The sequence below is a fragment of the Canis aureus genome, chromosome 15 (genome assembly GCF_053574225.1).
Source record: "Canis aureus isolate CA01 chromosome 15, VMU_Caureus_v.1.0, whole genome shotgun sequence".
In the NCBI taxonomy this organism is placed as follows: Eukaryota; Metazoa; Chordata; class Mammalia; order Carnivora; family Canidae; genus Canis; species Canis aureus.
In genome coordinates this window covers 26,310,585-26,332,263 of record NC_135625.1, presented here as the reverse complement: position 1 = coordinate 26,332,263, position 21,679 = coordinate 26,310,585, and the positions used below count along the sequence as shown (strand labels likewise).

Sequence of the window (21,679 nt, the reverse complement as noted above, 5' to 3'; positions counted from 1 at the left end):
CAGTTCTTTCAAGTAAAAATTGTGTTCCATGAAAAAGGGTTCAGTTCACAACTCAAAGAATCACAGTACTTTTTCCTCAAGACAGCCATAGTACTTTGGAATGCAACAGAGTACTTTATGCACACTTCCCATTTCTTCTCATAGCAAATTATGACATGTAATCAAAGACACCTGTCAAATGCTAGGTGTTGCACTAGGCACTGGAAATAAAGTGGTGAGGGAAGCAAACAAACAAAAATAGACTCTCCACCCTCATGATGCTTACAGTCTAGTGGATAAAACCCATGCTGATCAATGAAGTATACAAATAAATAGTAAATTACATCTGTGATAAGTGCCATGAAAGAAACTTGAAGCTGTGAGAGCATATTTTTGAGAGGTCAGTTAGGTAGCTCAGGGAAATCTTCCCTGGGAAAATAAATATCCACATGAAATATGAATTGCATGTAAGAGTTAAGTAGGCTAATAGGAAGTTGAAAGTAGAGCATTTCAGCAGAAGAAAAAGTATCAAGGTGCCATGATAAGTTCTTAAGCATTTTTAGCAGTAACCAAAAAAGTAACTATGTGAGATGAAAACAAATGTCTAAAAGTTAAAAAAAAAAATCTAAATAATTTGGCAAATTGGCTACTTTGCAAATTAATTTTTAATCAATTAATTTTTGACATTTTAGATTATTTCCATTGGAGATGAGGGGAGAGGGTTGGGTAGAGTGTATATTTAGGATTTATCTATGTGGTTGGTAATTAATACAGTAAGTATGGATAATACTGCCTATAAGGCAGTATAGTATGAGAATATAGCTGACCAAGAACCAATCCTTGAGGAATTCCTAGACTTTAAATGATGAAGGTGCAAAGGCTTGAAAGATGAGCCTCAAAAGGAAAAATAGGAGTATCTGGAAACATGGGAATAAAATCAGGAGTATAGAGTCATAGAAGCCAAGAAAAATGAACAGAATGGTCAAATAAGATGTCAAGTTAGATGAGAACAGAAAAATGTCTACTAGATTTAGTAATTTGAAGGCTATTGATGATTTTTAAAATGATGTTTCAGTGTAGTCATTAGAGCAAAGAAAGACCAGATTGCAATAGCAGAAGATGAAGAAATGAAAACAGCGAGTATAAAGGACTCTTTCAAGATATTTGGCTGTAAAATAGAAAGGAAATGAAATAGAGTAGTTGAAGGAGAAACTTTATCATGCTATATTTTGTCAGAAGACTCTGAAATTAGTAACTGATGGAAAGGGAACTACGTGAACAAACACATGGGATCAGGAGAGCAAATGGTATATTCAAAGTAGTCCACTTTGGGAGTATGTAAGATAGTAGTAATAGAAAAGGCTACAAATGAAGTAGGACTCTTTTGGAAAAATTTGAGGGCTATGGTAAGGATTATATCTCTGCTCCTTTACCTTCCCTTTCCTCCTTCCCTTCTAGAAATATTTATTGAGTACTTACCATGTGCCAAATAACCATATTTAGCCTTAGAATTGGTTATTTGATACTTTTTATCCTCTTTAAATATTTTAAGCTTCATAAGTATAGAGACTATGTAGAAAAAGACTCTTATACAAAAACAGATATGCATTCCATACATTTAATTGATTTCATACAATGTGGACCTTTTATATTTAAGTTAGCACAGATTTGATATAACTATGTATTTTTTAGAATATCAAATGGTATTTTTGCATCAAATGCTATAATTTGTCAAACTTATATTTGAGAAGTCATTCATTAAGTAATGCTTAATTTAGAATTTCATAGTTTGAAAATTTTTTAATTCATTATTTTCTTAATTTTTTCTTCATCATAATATAGTCACTGGAAGCCTGCTGGTGGCTTTTTATTTTTTGGAAATAAATTTTATGGTGATTCTTTTCAAGGTATTCTAGAACCATCATTTGTAGGAAAACATTCCATTATAAAACATCTGCACAGGGCATTTAACAACCACAAATTAACATTAGTTAATTTCAAGCTGAAACTTTTAAAACATAGCTAAGAACGATCACTAAATATCAAGATATTTGTAAAAACTTTTTTTAAAGTGTAGGATTATAAAAAGAAGTATTTACCTCAGAAGAGAAAATGTGTTTCATAGACTGAATAATTAAATCATATATGTTTATCAATGTGGCATATTGAAATTAGACAGACATATTTAAACCTTAGCATTCATTTACTAGCTTTGAGAACTTTGTTATTTAATCTTTTGTCGCCTCATTTATAAAAAATAAAAATAATAGCAACTTCATGAGACTTTTTAGGATTGAGTGATATTGGTTGTATTTAGTATCATACCAGATACACAGTAAGCACTTAATAAATGTAGGTAGCTGTCTTTGTCATTGTCACCATCATCATCATTTGAATTCATAATCATCATTTTTTAAAAAGTCTTTAACAGGAAAAAAGTGATATACTGTGTAAACATTCTCTTAATATATTTCAAATAAATGTTAATCGAGATATGCATTTGTTGATTGATTATAGGTTTGTGTTTGAAATCTAGTAAATTTCTTATTTTACCTACTTAAATAGAACCCAAAAGACAAGTTTCCCTTCTAGAACTAAAATAAGTAATTGATTACTTGCATATAGCTACAAGTATTATTTTTAGTTTTAAAAATATATTGTTAAAAATTTTCAGATGTACATGAAAGTATTAAAAATATAATGAATATCAACTTATAACTGAAAAAATAAAATACATCCTATAGCATTGAAGTCCCTCTTCACCAGAGTTATATTTATATATGTAGTAACTTCATATTAAATAAGGAATTTAGAAAATCAGAAAATCCTTTGAAGAACAATCTTAATGGCTCTTTAGTCTTTATAAAAAAAAGCTAATAATACTGAACATAGTGACATATCCGGCAGAATGAATATGTCTTTTGTGAATAATTTACCCTGGAAATCTCATAAACCCTACAAAACTCAAGAGTGTGTCTAACTTCCTCTTCTGATAAATTGCTTCTGAACATTGCCTAAGAGCATGTGCATGTACTTTTGTGCCATTTATTTTTCTTCTGATCATACTGCAACATTTCAAGTAAGGAAGGTAATAAATATTATTTACAATCTTCTGTTCATTATGGAAAGGTGGATGTCTCTATTAAATAAATGTATTGGAATTAAGGCTAACTGCTGAATTCTTCTTTATAAACCTGTGATTTTAATCACTTGATTACACATTTGTACAGACTATCTTAGGTAAAGAAAGGATGTTGTTGCTACATAGAGAACAAATCGATCTCCATAAAAATCAGTTTGCTGAGTTTTAGAACGGACTTCTATCCTTTCAATCTTAAAAGTGACTCATATTGCTTAAAAACTAAGAATGTTAAATGGCGAAAACTGCCTTTGTTCTAGTCTTGACTTTGATATACTGTTTACTATAACTATCATTAATTATAAAGAAATAGCCACATTACTATATAGAAAAATTATTGGTTGTCATTATTGTAATGTAGCTGAAATAATATTTACCAGTTCCTAATGCAGCTGTGTTATAGGGCTTAATCACATATAAACCTGGAGATAATTTCTTGGGCTGACATCAGATATTCAGAGTTTTCAAATCTGAGTAAAGGATACAGCAGTGTTGATTGTGCACTTATTCCAGTATTATAAGATTTATAGTGTTTGAGATCTTCAAGGATGTGAGGAGGAATCACAAAAAGAAAGTGATCTCAGGTAATTTATCCAGTGATAACACTCTTGTTCCAGAAATTATTCTTAAATACAGGGAAAGAATGGAAAACAGGATGAGGAGCTAGCTCCCTATTGCCATTACCTGCTCTCTTTTTCATCTCATTTTCTCATTGCCCCCACCCTTCCCCTTCACCCTAGAGAGACCTGGATTTGAATTATAACCAGAGATACTAACATCGTAGAAATCATGGGTAACATTATAATTAAAATATAATTTCTCTCTGTTGATATTTTATATTCTAGTATGAATATTTAATAAATATCAGTATTTGTGTTTTTAAGCCCAAAGGATGATTAACATGGAGTAAGTTAACTTTATAAATCCAGAAATCCCCAAAGTAAGATAATGATTATGGAAAATATGTGTCCTATTCCACTGATATCATTTGTTGTAACTAGTTTGTAGTACATGAAACAAATACAAAACACAAATAAAACCATACCTTAGATCCACATCTCAAAGTTAAAAAATACTTTGTCTTTAAGGTATATAAGCTTGGTTAGATGGTTACTGAATTTAGATATACATTACATGAAGTATTTATTATCTAATTCTTTTATATTTGTTTATTACAGTTGTGAAAACATGGAAGTCACTTACCAAACAGGTAGGTTAAAGCTCTTGGTGTACATATGCATGCACATTATGTATATGCATACCCATTTTGGAAAATAGTTTAGCATTATCTACTAAAATTAAAGATAGACATACCCTGTACCTAGCAGTTCTCTTGGATCTCACTTTTGAAACAGTGCATATACATATACCTAGTAAAGTTTAACTTGAAAATGCCCTATGATCCAGTAATTTTACACTAGAGAATATACCTAGAGAAACTTGTACATGCATGAGAGGTTCACGGAAATGTTATTAGGTTATTCATAATTGGCCAGAAAGACTATAATATAATATCAATAAGGTAAATAAGTTTTTATATATTCATACAGTGAATACTATACCAAGTAAAAACAAATGAATTATACTGGTGCTTAAGCTAGATGAATCTGGGAAACATAATAACAAGCAAATTCACAAAAACATAAATTATAGTTCCATTATAGAAAGTCTACAGCTAGGAAAAAAAAACCGTTTAAGGATGCATTCATAGGTGGGAAAACTAAGGAACAATGAATATTAAATTCAAGACAATATTTACCTCTAGGGAGATGGAAGGATATATCAGTGAGAAGTGCAAAGAGGCTTCCAAAGTACTGGTATTTTCTATTTCTTAACAATTTCTGACTTTAAATTACATATGTGTGTGTGTGTGTGTGTGTGTGTGTGTATTCCTTTTGCACTTTTTAAATGTATGATAACCTTCAATATAAAAAAGATAAAAAACATTAGTATATCATAAAAAAAAAAAAAATAGTATGGCATTCTACAGTACTTCCTTAACCAGTTAAAGAGAATCTTCCTGGGACCCCTGGGTGGCTCAGCGGTTGAGCCTCTGCCTCTGGCTTGGGGCGTGATCGTGGAGTTCCAGGATCAAGTCCCACATCAGGCTCCCTGCAGGGAGCTTGCTTCGCCCTCTGCCTATGTCTCTGCCTTCTATGTTTCTCTCATGAATAAATACATAAAATCTTTAAAAAAAAAAAAAAAGATTTTTCTAAAAGCCTATAGCCTATAGCTGATGATGTTTCTGTTTGGGGTTTTTTAAAAAAAATTTTTTAATTTAAATTCAACTTGCCAACATATAGTGTAACACCCAGTGCTCATCTGATCATCAAGTGTCAAACATGATGTTTTCATGTGAAATTTTAGAAATCCTCTTTAAAATTAGATAGAGTACAAATATGTCTGCTATCACAGCTATTACTCACTGTTTTACTATAAATCTAGGCTAAAGTAGTATAGTAAATTGCTGGGGCTGCTATAACAAATACCAAAGTTTAGGTGGCTTAAACCACAGAAACTTATTTTCTCACAGATATGGAGACTGGAAGTTCAAGATCAAGTTACTGGCAGGATGGGTTTCTTCTGAGGCCTCTCTCAGCTTGTGGATGGCCATTTCTTCCCTGTGTCATCTTCCCACATCATTATTCTGTGCATGTCTCTGTCTTGATGTCTTCTTATAAGGACATCAGTCATATTAGATTGGGACCCACCATAATAACCCCATGTAATAAACTTAATTAACCTTTGTAAAGGCCCTGTCTCTAAATATAGTCATGCTCAGGGGTACTGAGAATTATGCAAATGTAAACTTGAGGTAGACTTAACTCAGGCTCTAACGTGTAGTATGATGAGACAAAAGAAGGAGGTTCTAAGGATTGGGACAATAACTATGAGAGAAAAATATAAAAATGCATAGATTTCAAATTTATTCAAATTTAGTTTTACTAAACTTAGTAAGGTCACTGCTGGTGTTTCTGCATCAACAACAGCAGTTAGAAACTGTGCTATCAAGTATGACACTTCCCACAATCGCAACAAAAACTCTTAGATCTTAGTATACCTAACAGAAGATGTGCAAGATATTATTATATTTTTTAAATAATATAAGTATACAGAAATATATCATGTTCACTGATGATTCATTTGGAACTGTAAGGGCCCAGAATTTTCAGAACAATTCTGAAAAGGATGGAAGGGAAGCAAACAGATGAACATTATTAGGATGGGAACCATTGGGCCTGTCTCATATTAAGATTAATAATAGATCTATAATTAAAATAGCATTATATTATTGCAAGAATTTTTTAATTAGATGAAAATAATAGAATATAGAATCCAGAAACAGACCCAGGCATGTATGGGAGATCTCTAAATCACTGGAGGAAAGATTGACCTTTAGGTATTGGAACAGTAGTCTTTCTAACATGGGGCTAAATAAAATTAAATATCAAACTGACCACCATATACAAAAGTAAATTTCAGATGGATTAAGTTCTTATTTTGACAAGCAAAAATTCTGAAATATTAGAAGTAAAATAAAGGATGCAAGAGGTTTCATTAGACAAGACATATAGCAAAACTCAAAGGAAGTTTTGGAAAATTTTACTAAAGTAAATATCAAAAACTTTGGCATAAAAAGAGTGCCAGCAGGGATCCCTGGGTGGCGCAGCGGTTTAGCGCCTGCCTTTGGCCCAGGGCGCGATCCTGGAGACCCGGGATCGAATCCCACGTCGGGCTTCCGGTGCATGGAGCCTGCTTCTCCCTCTGCCTATGTCTCTGCCTCTCTCTCTCTCTCTCTCTCTGTGTGACTATCATAAATAAATAAATTAGGAAAAAAAAAAAAAGAGTGCCAGCAATATTAAAAGAGATGTGACAAATGGGAGAATATGCTTGCACTATATTAACAGAAAACATTAAATGTACTGTACTTGTATAAGATTCCTGTAAATTGATAAAAAAGGATGATCAGCTCAATATGAAAAAAAAAGGTAAATGTAGAATGGCTGGTAGGTATATATAAAGAATCTCAAAAAAAAAAAAAAAAAAAAAGGGAATCTCAACCTTACTAGTGATTAGGGATATGCAAACTAAGCCAATAATATACTATTTCACACCCATCAGATTATCAGCTTCCAGAAATCTAACAGTACCAATAATTAGCAAGGAAGAAGAAGAACCAGGTGAGGGTGTAAATTTGCATATTCACTTTTCAGAGAAATTTAGCAATATCTAATAAATTTGAAAGTGTATATCAAAAAGTCTACTTCTAGAGAAGTATACTAGAGAAATATACCAGTAGTACTGTACACATTTTCTGCAGCATCAAATAATAGCCAGAATAAAAAAAATAACATAAATGTCAGTCAGTGGAGAAATGAATAAAAGAATTGTGAAATAGGCATATCAAAGACAAATTACAGGAATACAAAACCACAGTGAATAAATACATTTGAGCTATAGGAATCAACATGAATGAACCTAGAAGATTGAAGATTGAGTAACACAGCAAATTGCAGAATAATATAGACTGGCTCTTCTTAAAGTGCAAACACCTTTTCAGGAGTCCATGAAGTAAAAAATATTTTTATACTAACACTGAGAAGATACTTGTTTAAGTGTTGAGTGATGATACCATCACTCTGACACCTAATAGAATATATGTTTATACACTTCTATGTTTTAAAGATTTCTCATTTCAGGGTGCCTGGGTGGCTCAGTTGTTTGAGCAGCCAGCTCTTAATTTCAACTCAGGACTGATTTAGGGTCCTGAGATCAAGCCTCGCATAGGACATCCCGCTCACGGAGTGTCTGCTTAAGGATTCTCACCCTCTCCCTCTGCCCCTCCCCATGTTCAGTCTTGCTCACTTTCTCTTTCTCTCTCTCCCTTTAAAATAAATAGATCTTAAAAAATTACCATATCTACTTCCACATGCATTAAACACTCATAGATATAACCCACATAAACAGTATCTCCTTGGGTTCCATAATAATTTTCAAAAGTATAAAGAGTTACATTTCAGAACTGCTAATATTTTAATGGCTGTGTAGCCATTAAAATGAAATGAATATTTGGCAGGAAAATATGCCCATGAAGTATTAAGTGTAAAGAGTATGTTATAAAACAATATGTAGAAAATAATATTTGCAGCAACAACAAAAATGCTATGTAATTATGCCTAGAGGAAGAATTAGACTAAAAGGATTTAAGTAAAACTTTCAATTATGGTTCATACCTGGATTATAATTAGCTTTTATTTTCAGTACTTGCTAATTTTCCTATAATGTATATATATATTAACTATATAAGACAAAATTGTATTTATTTAAGACAATTATATAAATCTTTTACAAGGCAGCTATAATTCTAGGAAAATGAGTTTGACCCAGCAAATATTTATTTAGCACCAACTTGCAATACTACAATTTAACTTTGATGCTAACCACCCAGAGTTAGTGTCAGACTCCACAGATGTACGGCACAGTCCATAACAACACTGCCCTTATTTCAGATGCCAGCTACAAGTTCAAGGGCCACCCATGCTTCTGACCAACTGGCTACAAATCCAAGAGGCTCCCATAATTCCCCCTTTAAATTAAGTACTTTGCTAGACTGATTAAAAATTCAGGCACGTTTATATTTATAATTAAAAATTTATAATTATTTTAAGGGACACAAACAGGACTAGCCACATAAAGAGACTCTGAGGACAGGTATAGGAAGATTCCAAACACAGACCTTCCATGCCCTCTCCCCATGGAGAGGTGTGTCACCCTTCCTGGCATGTCAGTATACTTACCAACTTGAAATCTCCACTGAGCTTGGGTATTGAGTTGTTATTGAGGGTTTCATTATATAGATATTATTGAACTCAATCTCCAGTCTCTTTCCCTACCCCTCCCCAGAGGTAGGGAGAGTTCAGAGCCCCAATCCTCCAATCCCATGGTGGTTCTTTCTGGCGATCGGTAACCTGTCCTGGGGCATCCCATAACCTAAGTGTGATTCAGGGATATAGAGTCTTCCAGGAACCAGGGGCAAAGGCCAGTCAAATTATTTATTATTACACCACCACCACATGTAAGAGACATATGACGGGCTGGGAATGGGGAAAGAAATTCCCAGTCTGAGTGGAAATACAGATTTTAATACATTTTAAAACTTCTTAAAGCGAACAGAAGACAAAGATCAGTGTGTGTTAATGAGATAATCCAGACCAGAAGAAGCCAAATTATTACTAAAATAAACTGCTTAGTCAGTAAGGATCTGGCGAATCGTTTAGTAGTTGTGTGACCCTGGATGAGTTTGAGTTCTTATCCTCTTTAAATCTCAATAAAATATGCATAATGAGGATTGTTTTTTAAAACTAAATGAGAGATTGTATTAGCCCATTGTTAAACACATAGAGGGCAATCAGTCACTCAGTCATAGGGTAGCTATGATTCTTTTGGTTGTAAACTCTAGTCGAGTTCAAGATAGAAGAGATGAAGTTGAATACATAGAAATAGTTAAAAGTGGAGAAAGAAGTTAATATTTATATAATAGATATGGTATACGTTAAGGTATATAAAATATATGCAGAATGTTCTTTTTAATCTCCTGCTCTAACAAAAATATTTCAGTTTATTATTTTTTAAGCAGTAAACAATCTAGTTTCTCATCATTATTCATACCTGCATTCTTACCTCTGTACTATTGCTACTCTAATCAGACACTACTGATAAATAGCATCTGTTACTTGGAGTGCAGAGATAGATAGCATTATGAAGGAAATGGAAGCACAGTTCACAGATGGGCTTCAGGGAATCCATAAACTCCCTAAAAATACCTCTCCTGCTTTTGGCATTACAGGATTTCCTTATTTGCCTGTCAGCCAGCTTTGTAATAAAAAAAAAAAAAAAAAGGAAAGAAAAAAAATGGTTTATAATGTCACAGAACATTTTTAGATACAACCACATCAGGAAGGGTTTGTCTAAAGTGCTTCTCAAACTGGAATGTGCAAAAAAAAAATCCCCTAGAGTTCTTGTTAAAAATACATATTCTGGTTCAGTAGATCTGAGATAGAACTGAAATTCTGCTTTTCTAACAAGTTCTCAGGTTATGCCTGGGTTATTGGGGAACCTCACATTAAGTAATAAGAATCAGTTCTGGAAATAGAAATGGTTTCTGGTGTTTTCAGTGGTTACTTATTAGCAAACTACCTTTCTTTTTCTTTTTTTTTTTTAATTTTTATTTATTTATGATAGTCACACAGAGAGAGAGAGAGAGAGAGGCAGAGACACAGGCAGAGGGAGAAGCAGGCTCCATGCACCGGGAGCCCGACGTGGGATTCGATCCCGGGTTTCCAGGATCACGCCCTGGGCCAAAGGCAGGCGCCAAACCGCTGCGCCACCCAGGGATCCTGCAAACTACCTTTCTTATTTCAACTTATTTCAATTTATCTCATCAAATCCTTATGAATTTTTCTTCACAATTAGCCAAAATAAAATTTTCAGATAATTATTTTGTACTTAGTGTGCACAATAAATTCAAAATTCCTTTCATATCTGAGCAATGATTCAAATGTTTAATTTTTCCAAAATAGTTTCCCAAACTGCTGTGGTAATTTGATTTAAAACAAAAAAGACTGACTAAGCAATTGAAGCCTATATTCTTTATTGACTATTTAAGTTAAAATTAGAAAAAAAAGGAAATAGTGATCACAATCACTCAATACTCTTGCACTTGTACTTCATCTGATGTCAGCATTCTTTGAGTCACCACCAAAATATTCTTTATTCTTTCTCAATTTGAGCTTCTGTTCATTTACTTCCTCTACAAAACTCCCTAAACCCAAGACGGCTACAGAAAAGAGACAGCATGTGAAGCTAGGTCATCATCTCTGACCTTGATAAGGAAATCCAACATTACTTAACACTTTCATGAAACTATCCTTTTCTAACTGGTTTCTGAACTTAAACTCACTATTTTATCTTAATTTTATTATTTTATATGTATTCCTCCAGTTGCTAAATTTATCTGAAATTTTTGGTAGCTCTAATTGAATTCAATGTTGCTTCTTTATAATTTATGTTTGGACTATGGGCAAATACTGGGTTTTGTGGTTAAACGAACCACACATATAGAATAGAATAAATATAACCATATCTCAGGTCTTTTAAGTGGAGAATTTTTTTGTATAAGGCATTAAAATTTTTTTATCTGTTTTATAAGTAAGTGGTTTACCTGTTAATCAATGTTATGATACCTTATGTTATAGGAATTAAATCAAATGCTCTCAGAAACACCACCAGTTTGGAAAGGATCATCAAAGCTTTTTCGTAATCTTAAAGAAAAAGGCAAGTTAACTTTAGTAGTTATACATTTTGAAATGGACGTTATATTATTTATACTCTTTATATATATTTTCCTTATATTTAAAATTGTTTTAGTTACATATGTGTGTTTATGTGTGTGTGCATAGAGAAAAAACTGACAAGAAAAATACCAAAATATTAATGATTGTTTCTGGGTAGCAGGATTAAAGGTGGTTCTTATTTTTATATATATTCATGTCTTTCAAATATTTTAGAAGAAAATGAACTGTTATTTTTTTAAATGAACTGTTATAGCTACAAAAAAATATTTTTCAATCATTGAGCAGTATAGGATATATTTACTTACAGAAAGCATTTTTCAGGGCACTTGAGTGGCTCAGTTGGTTAAGCATCTGCCTTTGGCTCTTGTCCTAGGATTGAGCCCCACATCAGCCTTCCTTCTCCGCGGGGAGTCTGCCTCTGCCTCTGCATGTTGGATGCGTCCTTTGGTCACCCAGTTTGAATATGTTTCTTTTCAAAATAACATGCACTGGGATCCCTGGGTGGCGCAGCGGTTTGGCCCCTGCCTTTGGCCCAGGGCATGATCTTGGAGACCCGGGATCGAATCCCACATCGGGCTCCCAGTGCATGGGGCCTGCTTCTCCCTCTGCCTGTGTCTCTGCCTCTCTCTCTCTCTGTGTGACTATCATAAATAAATAAAAATTAAAAAGAAAAAAAAAAGTGCCATTTAAAAAAAACAAAAACAAAAAACAAAATAACATGCACTGCAAAATCCACTTTTTCGACCTACTGTATGATCCATATTTATGTTTCTAAGCTAAGTCTTAATTCATACATTTCCTTGCAATGAGATTATTTAGCTTTATTGCAGTTTTCTTTTACACTCTACTTTTCGTACATATTTATAGAAAAGACCAATTAATAAAATCTCTTTAATCTTAAAAAGGAATTTTTCTTGTAAATAAACTTTTTAATATTCTCAACTATGAGAATACGAAATAAAATGTTAAAGAAATTATATAGTTAGCTTTTTCATTTTCATCAATTTTAATGGATATTGGTTTAAATATAATTATATATACTCTAGCATGAAGACAAATATTTTAAAGGAGTAGTTATAATCCATGTATTTTATCTGAGTAGAATTAGAAATTCAGATTGCTTCTACCTTTTTCACATGGAGTCTGAAAGGGGTAAACACCTTACCTTTTACTGTAGGCTTTTTATAAGTAGGTTTTTAAAATCTTTGTGAAATCAGGGCCATGGAATCTTTAAAGCTCTTAGAAGTTTTTTCCTGGAAGTTGTCTTTAAAGATTGTCATTCAAGTCTTAGAGTGGGATGATAGGATCAGGAAAATTCAAAGCTCAGAAAGATAAGTTAGCAAATTTAAAAATATTTAGTTAACACCTCTCATGGGAAAATACAAATTGGATCAAGTATAATCTGAGAAAAATAAATGTGTGGTTCTTTGTATTCAAAGAAAGGGTTAAATATGGCAACCCTAGGTTTAGGCTTGCCCTAATCTTTGTGTTACATGCATATTTGCAAGTTTTTGGGGGGAAATGATCTATTCAGTGCTATCCCACAGAATTATCTGTAGTGATGAAAATGTTCTATTTCTGTATCGTCTCCCATAGTAGCCACTAGCCAGATGTGGGCTTTTAAGCATCTGAAATGTGGCTACTGTAACTTAGGAACTGAATTTTTTATTATATTTAATTTTATTTGTTTTAAATTTAGATAGCCACATGTGACCAATGAGCTATTGAAGATTAATTTACAAATGAATTTTATCTGCTTAAAATATTACCCAGCAAGAAAATGTTACGCAGTTTTACAAAAAAGTAATTGATATGCAACATTTTTGAAGACATATTTTACATAAACTTAGTTATAACAGCCAACTGTAATGTATCATGATATAGGAACTAAATATGTTTTTAAGGAACTTCCCTTAGAACATTTTTTATTGAATTTTTATTTTTTTTAATTTTTTTTTAAAATTTTTATTTATTTAGGATAGTCACAGAAAGAGAGAGAGAGGCAGAGACACAGGCAGAGGGAGAAGCAGGCTCCATGCACCGGGAGCCTGACGTGGGATTCGATCCCGGGTCTCCAGGATCGCGCCCTGGGCCAAAGGCAGGCGCTAAACCACTGCGCCACCCACCCAGGGATCCCTTGAATTTTTAAAAGAAACCTAGTTGACATCTTTCTACCCTCTTTCTCTAAAGATCACAACATTACTATATGCTTAGCATATGTATTTTTATTTTATTTTATTTTTTTGATCTTGAGTGGCCTTAAAATAAATTGGAAGGTCAGTCTAATAGTTTTCCATTTTTGTAATTGGAAAGCATTAAGAATCTAGACAGTTCATGTTTAGTAATATTTTCTCTTTTTCTTGATCATTTTTATTAAATTATATCCTGAGTTTAACTTTGTTTTCCTTGTCTGTGGATTATACTACCCCAGAGACTATTTGGTCCTACAGACAAGTACCTGCCATGATAACTATGATTAGTACTCTAACTGTTAAATAATTGTTCACTGAGGGAAATCTTGAGTCAATTAACAAATAAAAGATACATAGTGGTTATTAAACTTCTTTATACCAACCAGCATCTCTTTTGTATTCCACCAGGTTAGTTAGAACAACAGTCAGTGAGATGGATTGTAGTGACATAGAGCCCATTTTCTAACCCTGTTTTCCTTCTCTCCTTTTTTCCTCCTTTCTTGTTTTCTTCCTCCCTCCCTCCCTTTCTTTTTTCCCTCCCTCCCTCCCTCCCTCCCTCCCTCCCTCCCTCCCTCCCTCCCTCCCTCCCTCCCTCCCTCCCTCCCTCCCTCCCTTCCTTCCTTCCTTCCTTCCTTCCTTCCTTCCTTTTTGAGGGATCTTATGGAACCTAGGTATTCTATCTTTATATACATTGACCATTCCAGAATCTTTCTCCCATAACATTCATGTCAGTCAACCAGAACTATCTGTCCATAGGTCACAATATTGTAGTATAAACAAAAGAAGGGAATGCTTTCAGGGCCTCTAGCCAGTTCCCTTCAAGTCTTCTGACAAACTGCCTGACAGTGACTCCTTTCTTTGTTCTGTAACAAAGAGGGGGTAGCCTAAAAGAACATCAGGTAAAATGGAGTTTCAAGGTTTATGATCTGATTACTTAAGGATTTTTGTATACCTTTTTACTGAACATTAGAATTATCTGATATCTGGAGAAGTGTTGTTGACTTATTCCTGATTTTAATTTTCTCAAGGTCCACCTGGAAACTCAGCTAAGCATTATTCTAGTTTTGGGTGTTACATCCAAAAGCAAGATTCTGAGTAACAGATTATATATTTGTATTTACTACAAACAAATGCCTTTTAAGCTTTGTAATTTTGGGATTACAGGGAATTCAGGATGCAATATTCAGAAAATGTAAGCCATTTAATTAAAACAAATATATCTTAGAGTACATTTGATAGAAGCATTAAGTTTGTCAAGAATAATAAATGGTAACTTGAAAGCAGAAAAGTGATAAATACAGTTTCATTTTTTTAATGCAATACAGAAATCTGATTTGTAAGCAAGAATATCTAAATGTTTTTTTCAAGAGTTACTAAGAAGTAATTAAGTACTTTAAACACTTTAAAGTTTAACCATTTTCAACCTTTCTGTTTTATGTTAGATTCATCCATTGACATAAGTTTAAAGTTAGTAAATAGTATAATTTTCCTTTCTTTGCCAATATATCTAGCAGCATTAATGGGAATTTTGCATGGGTTTCTACGGAGGCATTGTGAAACAAATCAAAGTTAATTGTGTTGCTTCTTTTGCTGTGATTTTATAATAATTTAGTCTTATTTAAAACAATACTTAGCAGTTCTTTAAATAAGTTCCTTATTAATATTGCTTATTGTTATAAGAATAATATTTTACTTGATAAATATAAAGTAATATTTGAAATATAGCATTACTAATACTGTTTTTCTTCTAGGTGTGATTTCTTACACAGAATATCTTTTTCTTTTATGTATTTTAACAAGTAAGTGTACTCATTAAATCTACTTTTGGATAGTTTTCTTTTTAAATGAGAATCTTGCAAAATAAATCTTAGATTCTCTTACTATTGAAAATCACCTTAGGTTTATCCATGGTTATTTTGCAAAACTCATGTCTAAATGTTAGCAGCAAATGTTAATCATAACACTATTAAGAGTCGAAAACATAAATGTTTTTATGGTGTATTTATGCTCATAAATTATAAGCTTTATATCATATCAGTTCTTGTGGTTTAATCTACGTGAAAGTCATATAAGGATTTGTAAATTTCCTAGTACACTCATTGAAATCACATATTTCTTAAGACTAGCGTGAAAGAATGTCTTCTAACTAGCTAATGTATCAGAATACCCATCTTACATCCTAAAACAGCTTTGTAATTAATTCTCTGCCTTTCATACGCAGCAATTTTTATGAAATATATGAAGGGCTTACTAATGTTTTCAGTTAAATTTCATTGCATTTAATGCAGGAACTTACTTGCTACTGTTGACTGTGAGACAGCCACCTGGCTTTTCGGTTCCTTGAATTCTCACCTCAGGAATTTGTCCTTTCTGCTCCCTCTGCCATCAGTGCTTTTTCCTCAAGAGCCTCATGATAATAAACATTATTCAGGTTTCCTTTGAATGTGAAATAGGGACCCATTTTGACAGTCCTCCCTAAAATGGCTCCCTCTCTTACCTCTCCCTTTTTTATCCCTTTACCCTGCTTTATTTTCCTCATAGCATTTAAAACTATTTGAAAGTATTTGTTTTTTTGGTTTTCATGTTCTTGTCTATCTCCCCATACTTGAATGCAAAGTCCATGATGGCAAAGATTGTCTCTTTTTTGTCCATCTCTGTATCAAGAACAGTGTCTAGCACATGGTAGCCTCTCAAAAACCAGTTGGTAAATGAGTGAAAAAAAAAAATAAATGGAAGAATATCACTAGAGGGATTTCTGTTTGTGGGGATTTGTGGAGATGTATGGAAATACAAATTATCAGTGAAACTCTGTCATTAGAAACAAGTCCTAAAATTCCTTGTACTTCTAGGATTAGTAAATTAAGAGCCATTGTGTTATTCTGAATTTAGTAATAAATGTTATGTTGGAGTTCTATTACGGGAAGTTTGGGGAATGTACATTGTGCATATGTATTTCGAAAATTATCATCCTTTATTTTTTTCTTGTATTTTTTTTTCTCCTGGACTCAAAATGAAATTAAAATGTTGGTGCTGAAGAACAAGAAGCGTTGGTGCAGGTGGTAATAGCACTATCTGAGGTTGTTCCAGACTAGAAGACACTATGATTCAAGGATAGTCAATGAGGAATATGCCTTGAAAATTAGAAGAGTGCCAGGGAGTGTCTCAGAGACTTGTTAAAAAGTTAATGTTATTAGCTATAGAACAACTTTGGTTTATAAAACTCTAAGTTTGAAATACCTAAAGCAGTAGAGTGACTGGCAAGAATATAATAGAACTGGTTAGGAAAACCATTTGTTGAGATGCTACAGGGTATGGTTAAGAGTGTTAGAAAAAATACATGGTGGTTTTGCTTATATGTAAAGGTTGGGATCTTTGAATGCAGTGAATCTTCCTTTGGAGTTCAGGACCCATTTGAGGAACTTCTGGGAATTTGAACCAAAAAATTGTAATGTCGTTTAGAGTAGAACCAACAGAAATGTGAAAACAGAGCTGGTAGGGAGTGGGCTAGAGAATCCACCTTACCTGTCTATGGTTTTTTCTTCTTTGCTTTTTATTGTTTTAACTTCATTTTCCCTTCCAAACAGTGCTTGTAAGGACTTCTTTTCATTGTATATTTTAAAGATCACTTTAAAGCTTAAAACTGGGTTATCAGAGGTGATGAAATGTTTTCTTTCTTAACTGAATGCTAATGAAAGAAAGTTCAGTTAGTAAACTATATGCAAGAAATGAGCTTGCATATAAGACTGGCTTCTGTTTCCATTATTTTCAGAGACCGTTATTATCGGTTAAGAAAGTAGGATTACATGCTTCTCTTTTGCTAGCTTCAAGATTTTATGACAGGTAATACCAAATGTATCTGTGGGAGGCCCCCTTTAAAAACTTTTTGCCAGTCATCTCCAAAGAAAGGATCAGAAGGGCACTTAGGTGGATCAGTCCCCCTTAAGCTACTGACTCTTGGTTTTTGGCTCAGGTCATAATCTCTGGGTCTTGAGACTGACCCCTGCATCAGGCTCTGCCTCAGCACAGATTCTGCTTGAAATTCTCTCTCCCCCCTCCTGTTCCTCTCCCCACCTCATGCATGCATATGCACCTGGGTGTGTGTGTGTGTGTGTGTGTGTGTGTGTGTGTATGCACTATCTACCTCTTTCTAAAATAAATGAATGGATGAAATCTTTAAGAAAAACAAAGGTCAGATGTTTCTCAAAGGCATGTGCACTGAGCTCTTCTTTGAAGGACATGTTCAAAGTTTCTTCTGTTCAGATTTTCTTCTTTATGCTTTAGAAGGGATAAAGGGATTGACCCTCATTATAAGGTTCATAAAATTAAAGCAGTTCTTAGTGTGTAAAAGTATGTCTTTCTCAGGAAGCAGTTGTTCCTTGTATTTTGGGGGAATTGAGAATTATTCAAGCCTTTTTTATGTTTCTGCTTCTAAAGCTTCTAGAAGTTTAAACTCAAATATGTAATCTCTTATGCTTGACATTTATTTTCATAGGTCATTTCCATTCTGATTTTCCTAAGAATCAGGACTGGACCATTGTGTCATATTTTTATTCTTTTGTTCTAAGTGTTGAACATAAGTGATGATTTGATATTTCCCTTTTAAACTGACAAACTTAGATAACAAAAAGAAGTATTTATTTTTAGAAGTAAGGTAGTTAAATATTACTGTCTGTGCTGTGCAGCAGGTATCACACAAATGCTTTCAAAGTGTATTATCAATTTTGTTACTAAGTATGCTAATAAATGAAGCAGAAATATATATATATGTATATATATAGAGAGAGCACGCGCGCACGCGAGAGAGAGTGCTTTTATTATATTTAAGTATTAGTAACCTACTGCTTTTAATCTCTTGGTTAAAGAAAGTATTTTTGTACAATTAACTCTTTACAACTGTACTTTAAAAACATTTTTCCAGGGACGCCTGGATGGCTCAGCGGTTGAGCGTCTGCCTTTGGCTCAGAGCATGATCCCAGGATCTGGGATCGAGTTCCACATCGGCCTCCCTGCATGGAGCCTGCTTCTCTCTCTGCCTATGTCTCTGCCTCTCTCTCTGTGTGTCTCTCATGAATAAATAAATAAAATCTTTAAAAAAATTTCCATTTCACAAGTACTTTTCTATTCTTTCTGGCAGAGCCACATGCAGGTTTTAGAATAGCTTTCAACATGTTTGACACTGATGGCAATGAGATGGTGGATAAAAAGGAGTTTTTGGTGGTATGTATATTAAATGCTGCATTTCATCAATAGTTAAATATTGTTTATTTATATTCTTATGTTTTTGCATCATTTGGAATAATGTAGAAGGAAGAGTGAAAAATTTATGCTTTCACCTTAAGTATAGTATTGTGTACTTTAAATAATTTTATATTATAAAAATATAAATTGTACCATTATATAAAGATGATTATACTTGTTTACATGTTTTCTGAACATTTGAAATGAGTCAGATACTTTCCATTGGGTGGATACAGGCCATCCAGAGAGGTGGTATATGCTCAGTTAGACTCATACCCCATCATATCAGCCCCCAGCCACAGCTCTGCCACAGAACTTCCTTTCCTCCTCATAATAGGATTTGTGATTTTTCTTTCTGCTTTTCTCTTCCACTCATGACTGCCTTACATTCCAGTCTTGTCACCATTCTGCTATTCCCTTCTCTTATCTTTGAACAGGGGTGATCTAAAGTGAGGAGAAATAAGATGGTTCTTAGGTATCTACCTATCTACCTTCAGTCTTTCTTACCTGATGGATTCAGCATTGGTACTTGTTTGGCAACATCATCTCACTGCTCACAGCTCACTCATCTTGCCACTCCCCCTTCCAGAATTTTTCTATTTCCTTTTACCCATGGAACAAGCATCTGCTTGTGTGAGAAAATGCCTATTCTATTTTTTCTCCGAAGAAGAGATCCTTACAGTAACAACTCCTCCCTTAGCATTTATGTTCAACTCTGTTTTTACCTGTATTTCCTAATAAAGAGAAAAGGGAAAGATAGTAAATAAATAGCCATTTTATTTATTATTTTCCTTTGTAACAAGCCATCAAAAAATCCCTCAAAAAAACCTCTTAAACAGCTTACTATTTTCCTCAGAGGCTGGAATGTGGAAGAGAAACTATGAAATCATGGTTTTCTGTGGTAGGAAAGGGAAAAGATCAAAATCTTTGTTGTAGCTAATCAGTAGCCATTCAAAAGGAAGCCAGCAGATTAATTACTGGGATCTCTCAAATGGCTTGCTCTAATACCCATGTAGCCCTTGCCTGAGGACAGTTCCTGAGCCACACAATTAGACCTAGAGCCATGAAAGGCCCTTCATTTGAGTGCTTTTCAGAATGGTGGGGAGGTGAGAGTTTCCAGTTTCACTGCAAAATAGACATATGTTCCTAACATGCTAAAATACACAGATTTAACTTAATATAGTTTTGTTATAATAGCATAAAACTTTAGGTCTTTCAAAATGGGCCTAGTAATCTAAATGATTTTTAATAAATTTTCTGTGGCAACACTGCCAAGTTCTACCCCATCGACTAACAGAGTAACTTAGAACTTAGTCTGCTGAAAGATGCCTGTATAGACGCCATTTGGAATATTGTCTGTTTGTGGAGATAGGAGGTAAAAACATTCATAGAGAACTTCTGTTTCCCCTTTATACTCTTATAAAAAGCTGCAATGTACTCTTTGGAGTGGCTATACTGCTGCCTTTGTAAGTCATTTTTTTGTTTGTTTGTTTGTTTGTTTTATTTGTAAACAGCAAAGAATTCCTGAAAGCAGGGGGTAGAGTTGAGCTTACTTCCTCATAGAGGTCTAAAATCTATGATTCTCTTGCCTATTTATAAAATGTTTATTAATAACCTTTGCTATAAAAACTCTTTACACGAAGAAAAAGTATGAAAATAAATATATTTATTAATAACTTTTATTTTGTACTGTATTTGTGTCATTACTGTCTTGGGAGATATTACATTTTATTTGACTTTCAAGTATTGCCATACAAAATGAAACGAGCTAAAAATACCTATTCAGGGGATCCCTGGGTGGCGCAGCGGTTTGGCGCTTGCCTTTGGCCCAGGGCGTGATCCTGGAGACCCGGGATCGAATCCCACATCGGGCTCTTGGTGCATGGAGCCTGCTTCTCCCTCTGCCTGTGTCTCTGCCTCTCTCTCTCTCTGTGACTATCATAAATAAATTAAAAAAAAAAAAAAAAAAAAAACCTATTCAAGTTACACAGCCAAGAACAGCAACCTCACCAGAAAGCTGTGATAGAGGATTAGGCTTCCATTTGTAAAATAGGATTTAAAAAAAAAGATTTTATTTATTTATTCATGAGAGACAGAGAGAGAGACAGAGAGAGAGAGAGGCAGAGACACAGGCAGAGGGAGAAGCAGGCTCCATGCAGGAAGCCTGACATGGGACTTGATTCCAGGTCTCCAGGATCACACGCTGGGCTGAAGGCAGCGCTAAACCCCTGAGCCACCCAGGCTGCCCATAAAATAGGATTTTAAAGAGGAAATAATACCATTGATAATATAGCTGACATGTCTTGAGTGGTTACTATGTGACAGGCAATGTGCCTGAGTAACTGTCTGTAATATTTACTCTGCACAACATTCTTACAAGATTTGTGACTATACTTCAGTAATAATGGAGAAAAGAGATACTCTTCTGAAGTAAGGAATTATCTCCATGTTCCCAAAATGGAAAACAATCCCTTGAATAATTAGAGTAACTTACTCAGGGGGTTATATGCAGAGCGCATGCTTCCACCACAATGTACAGTTACCTGAAAGGGACTTTAGAGGGCATCCTCATTTCATATATGAGTACATTGGAGCCTCATAAGGGATGAATGACCTGTCCACCATCATAAAATTAGCATGTGACAGAAGATGGGCCCAAACCTAGAGTCCCTGAATTCTATTCCAGTGTTCTTTATACCCCAGTAGTCTTCATCTCTTATTTGTGTTACAGACTCCCTGTCTTTATGTCTTAGAGATAAAGGTATAATTGTATACAT

The 21,679-nt window shown here is 34.0% G+C and overlaps 1 protein-coding gene across 4 annotated transcripts in view; it reads left to right on the top strand.

Annotated features, from left to right (window-relative positions):
- Positions 1-21,679, top strand: part of MICU3 (mitochondrial calcium uptake 3) — a 95,356-nt gene that overhangs the window by 39,594 nt on the left and 34,083 nt on the right. For 3 of the 4 annotated variants that reach the window (XM_077848940.1, XM_077848939.1, XM_077848942.1), the window contains exons 3-6: positions 4,297-4,328; positions 11,374-11,452; positions 15,416-15,463; positions 18,799-18,881. In XM_077848940.1, the coding sequence (XP_077705066.1) occupies positions 4,297-4,328; positions 11,374-11,452; positions 15,416-15,463; positions 18,799-18,881 (242 nt within the window). The remainder of the gene's footprint in view (positions 1-4,296; positions 4,329-11,373; positions 11,453-15,415; positions 15,464-18,798; positions 18,882-21,679) is intronic. The other variant, XM_077848941.1, reaches the window with a different exon arrangement.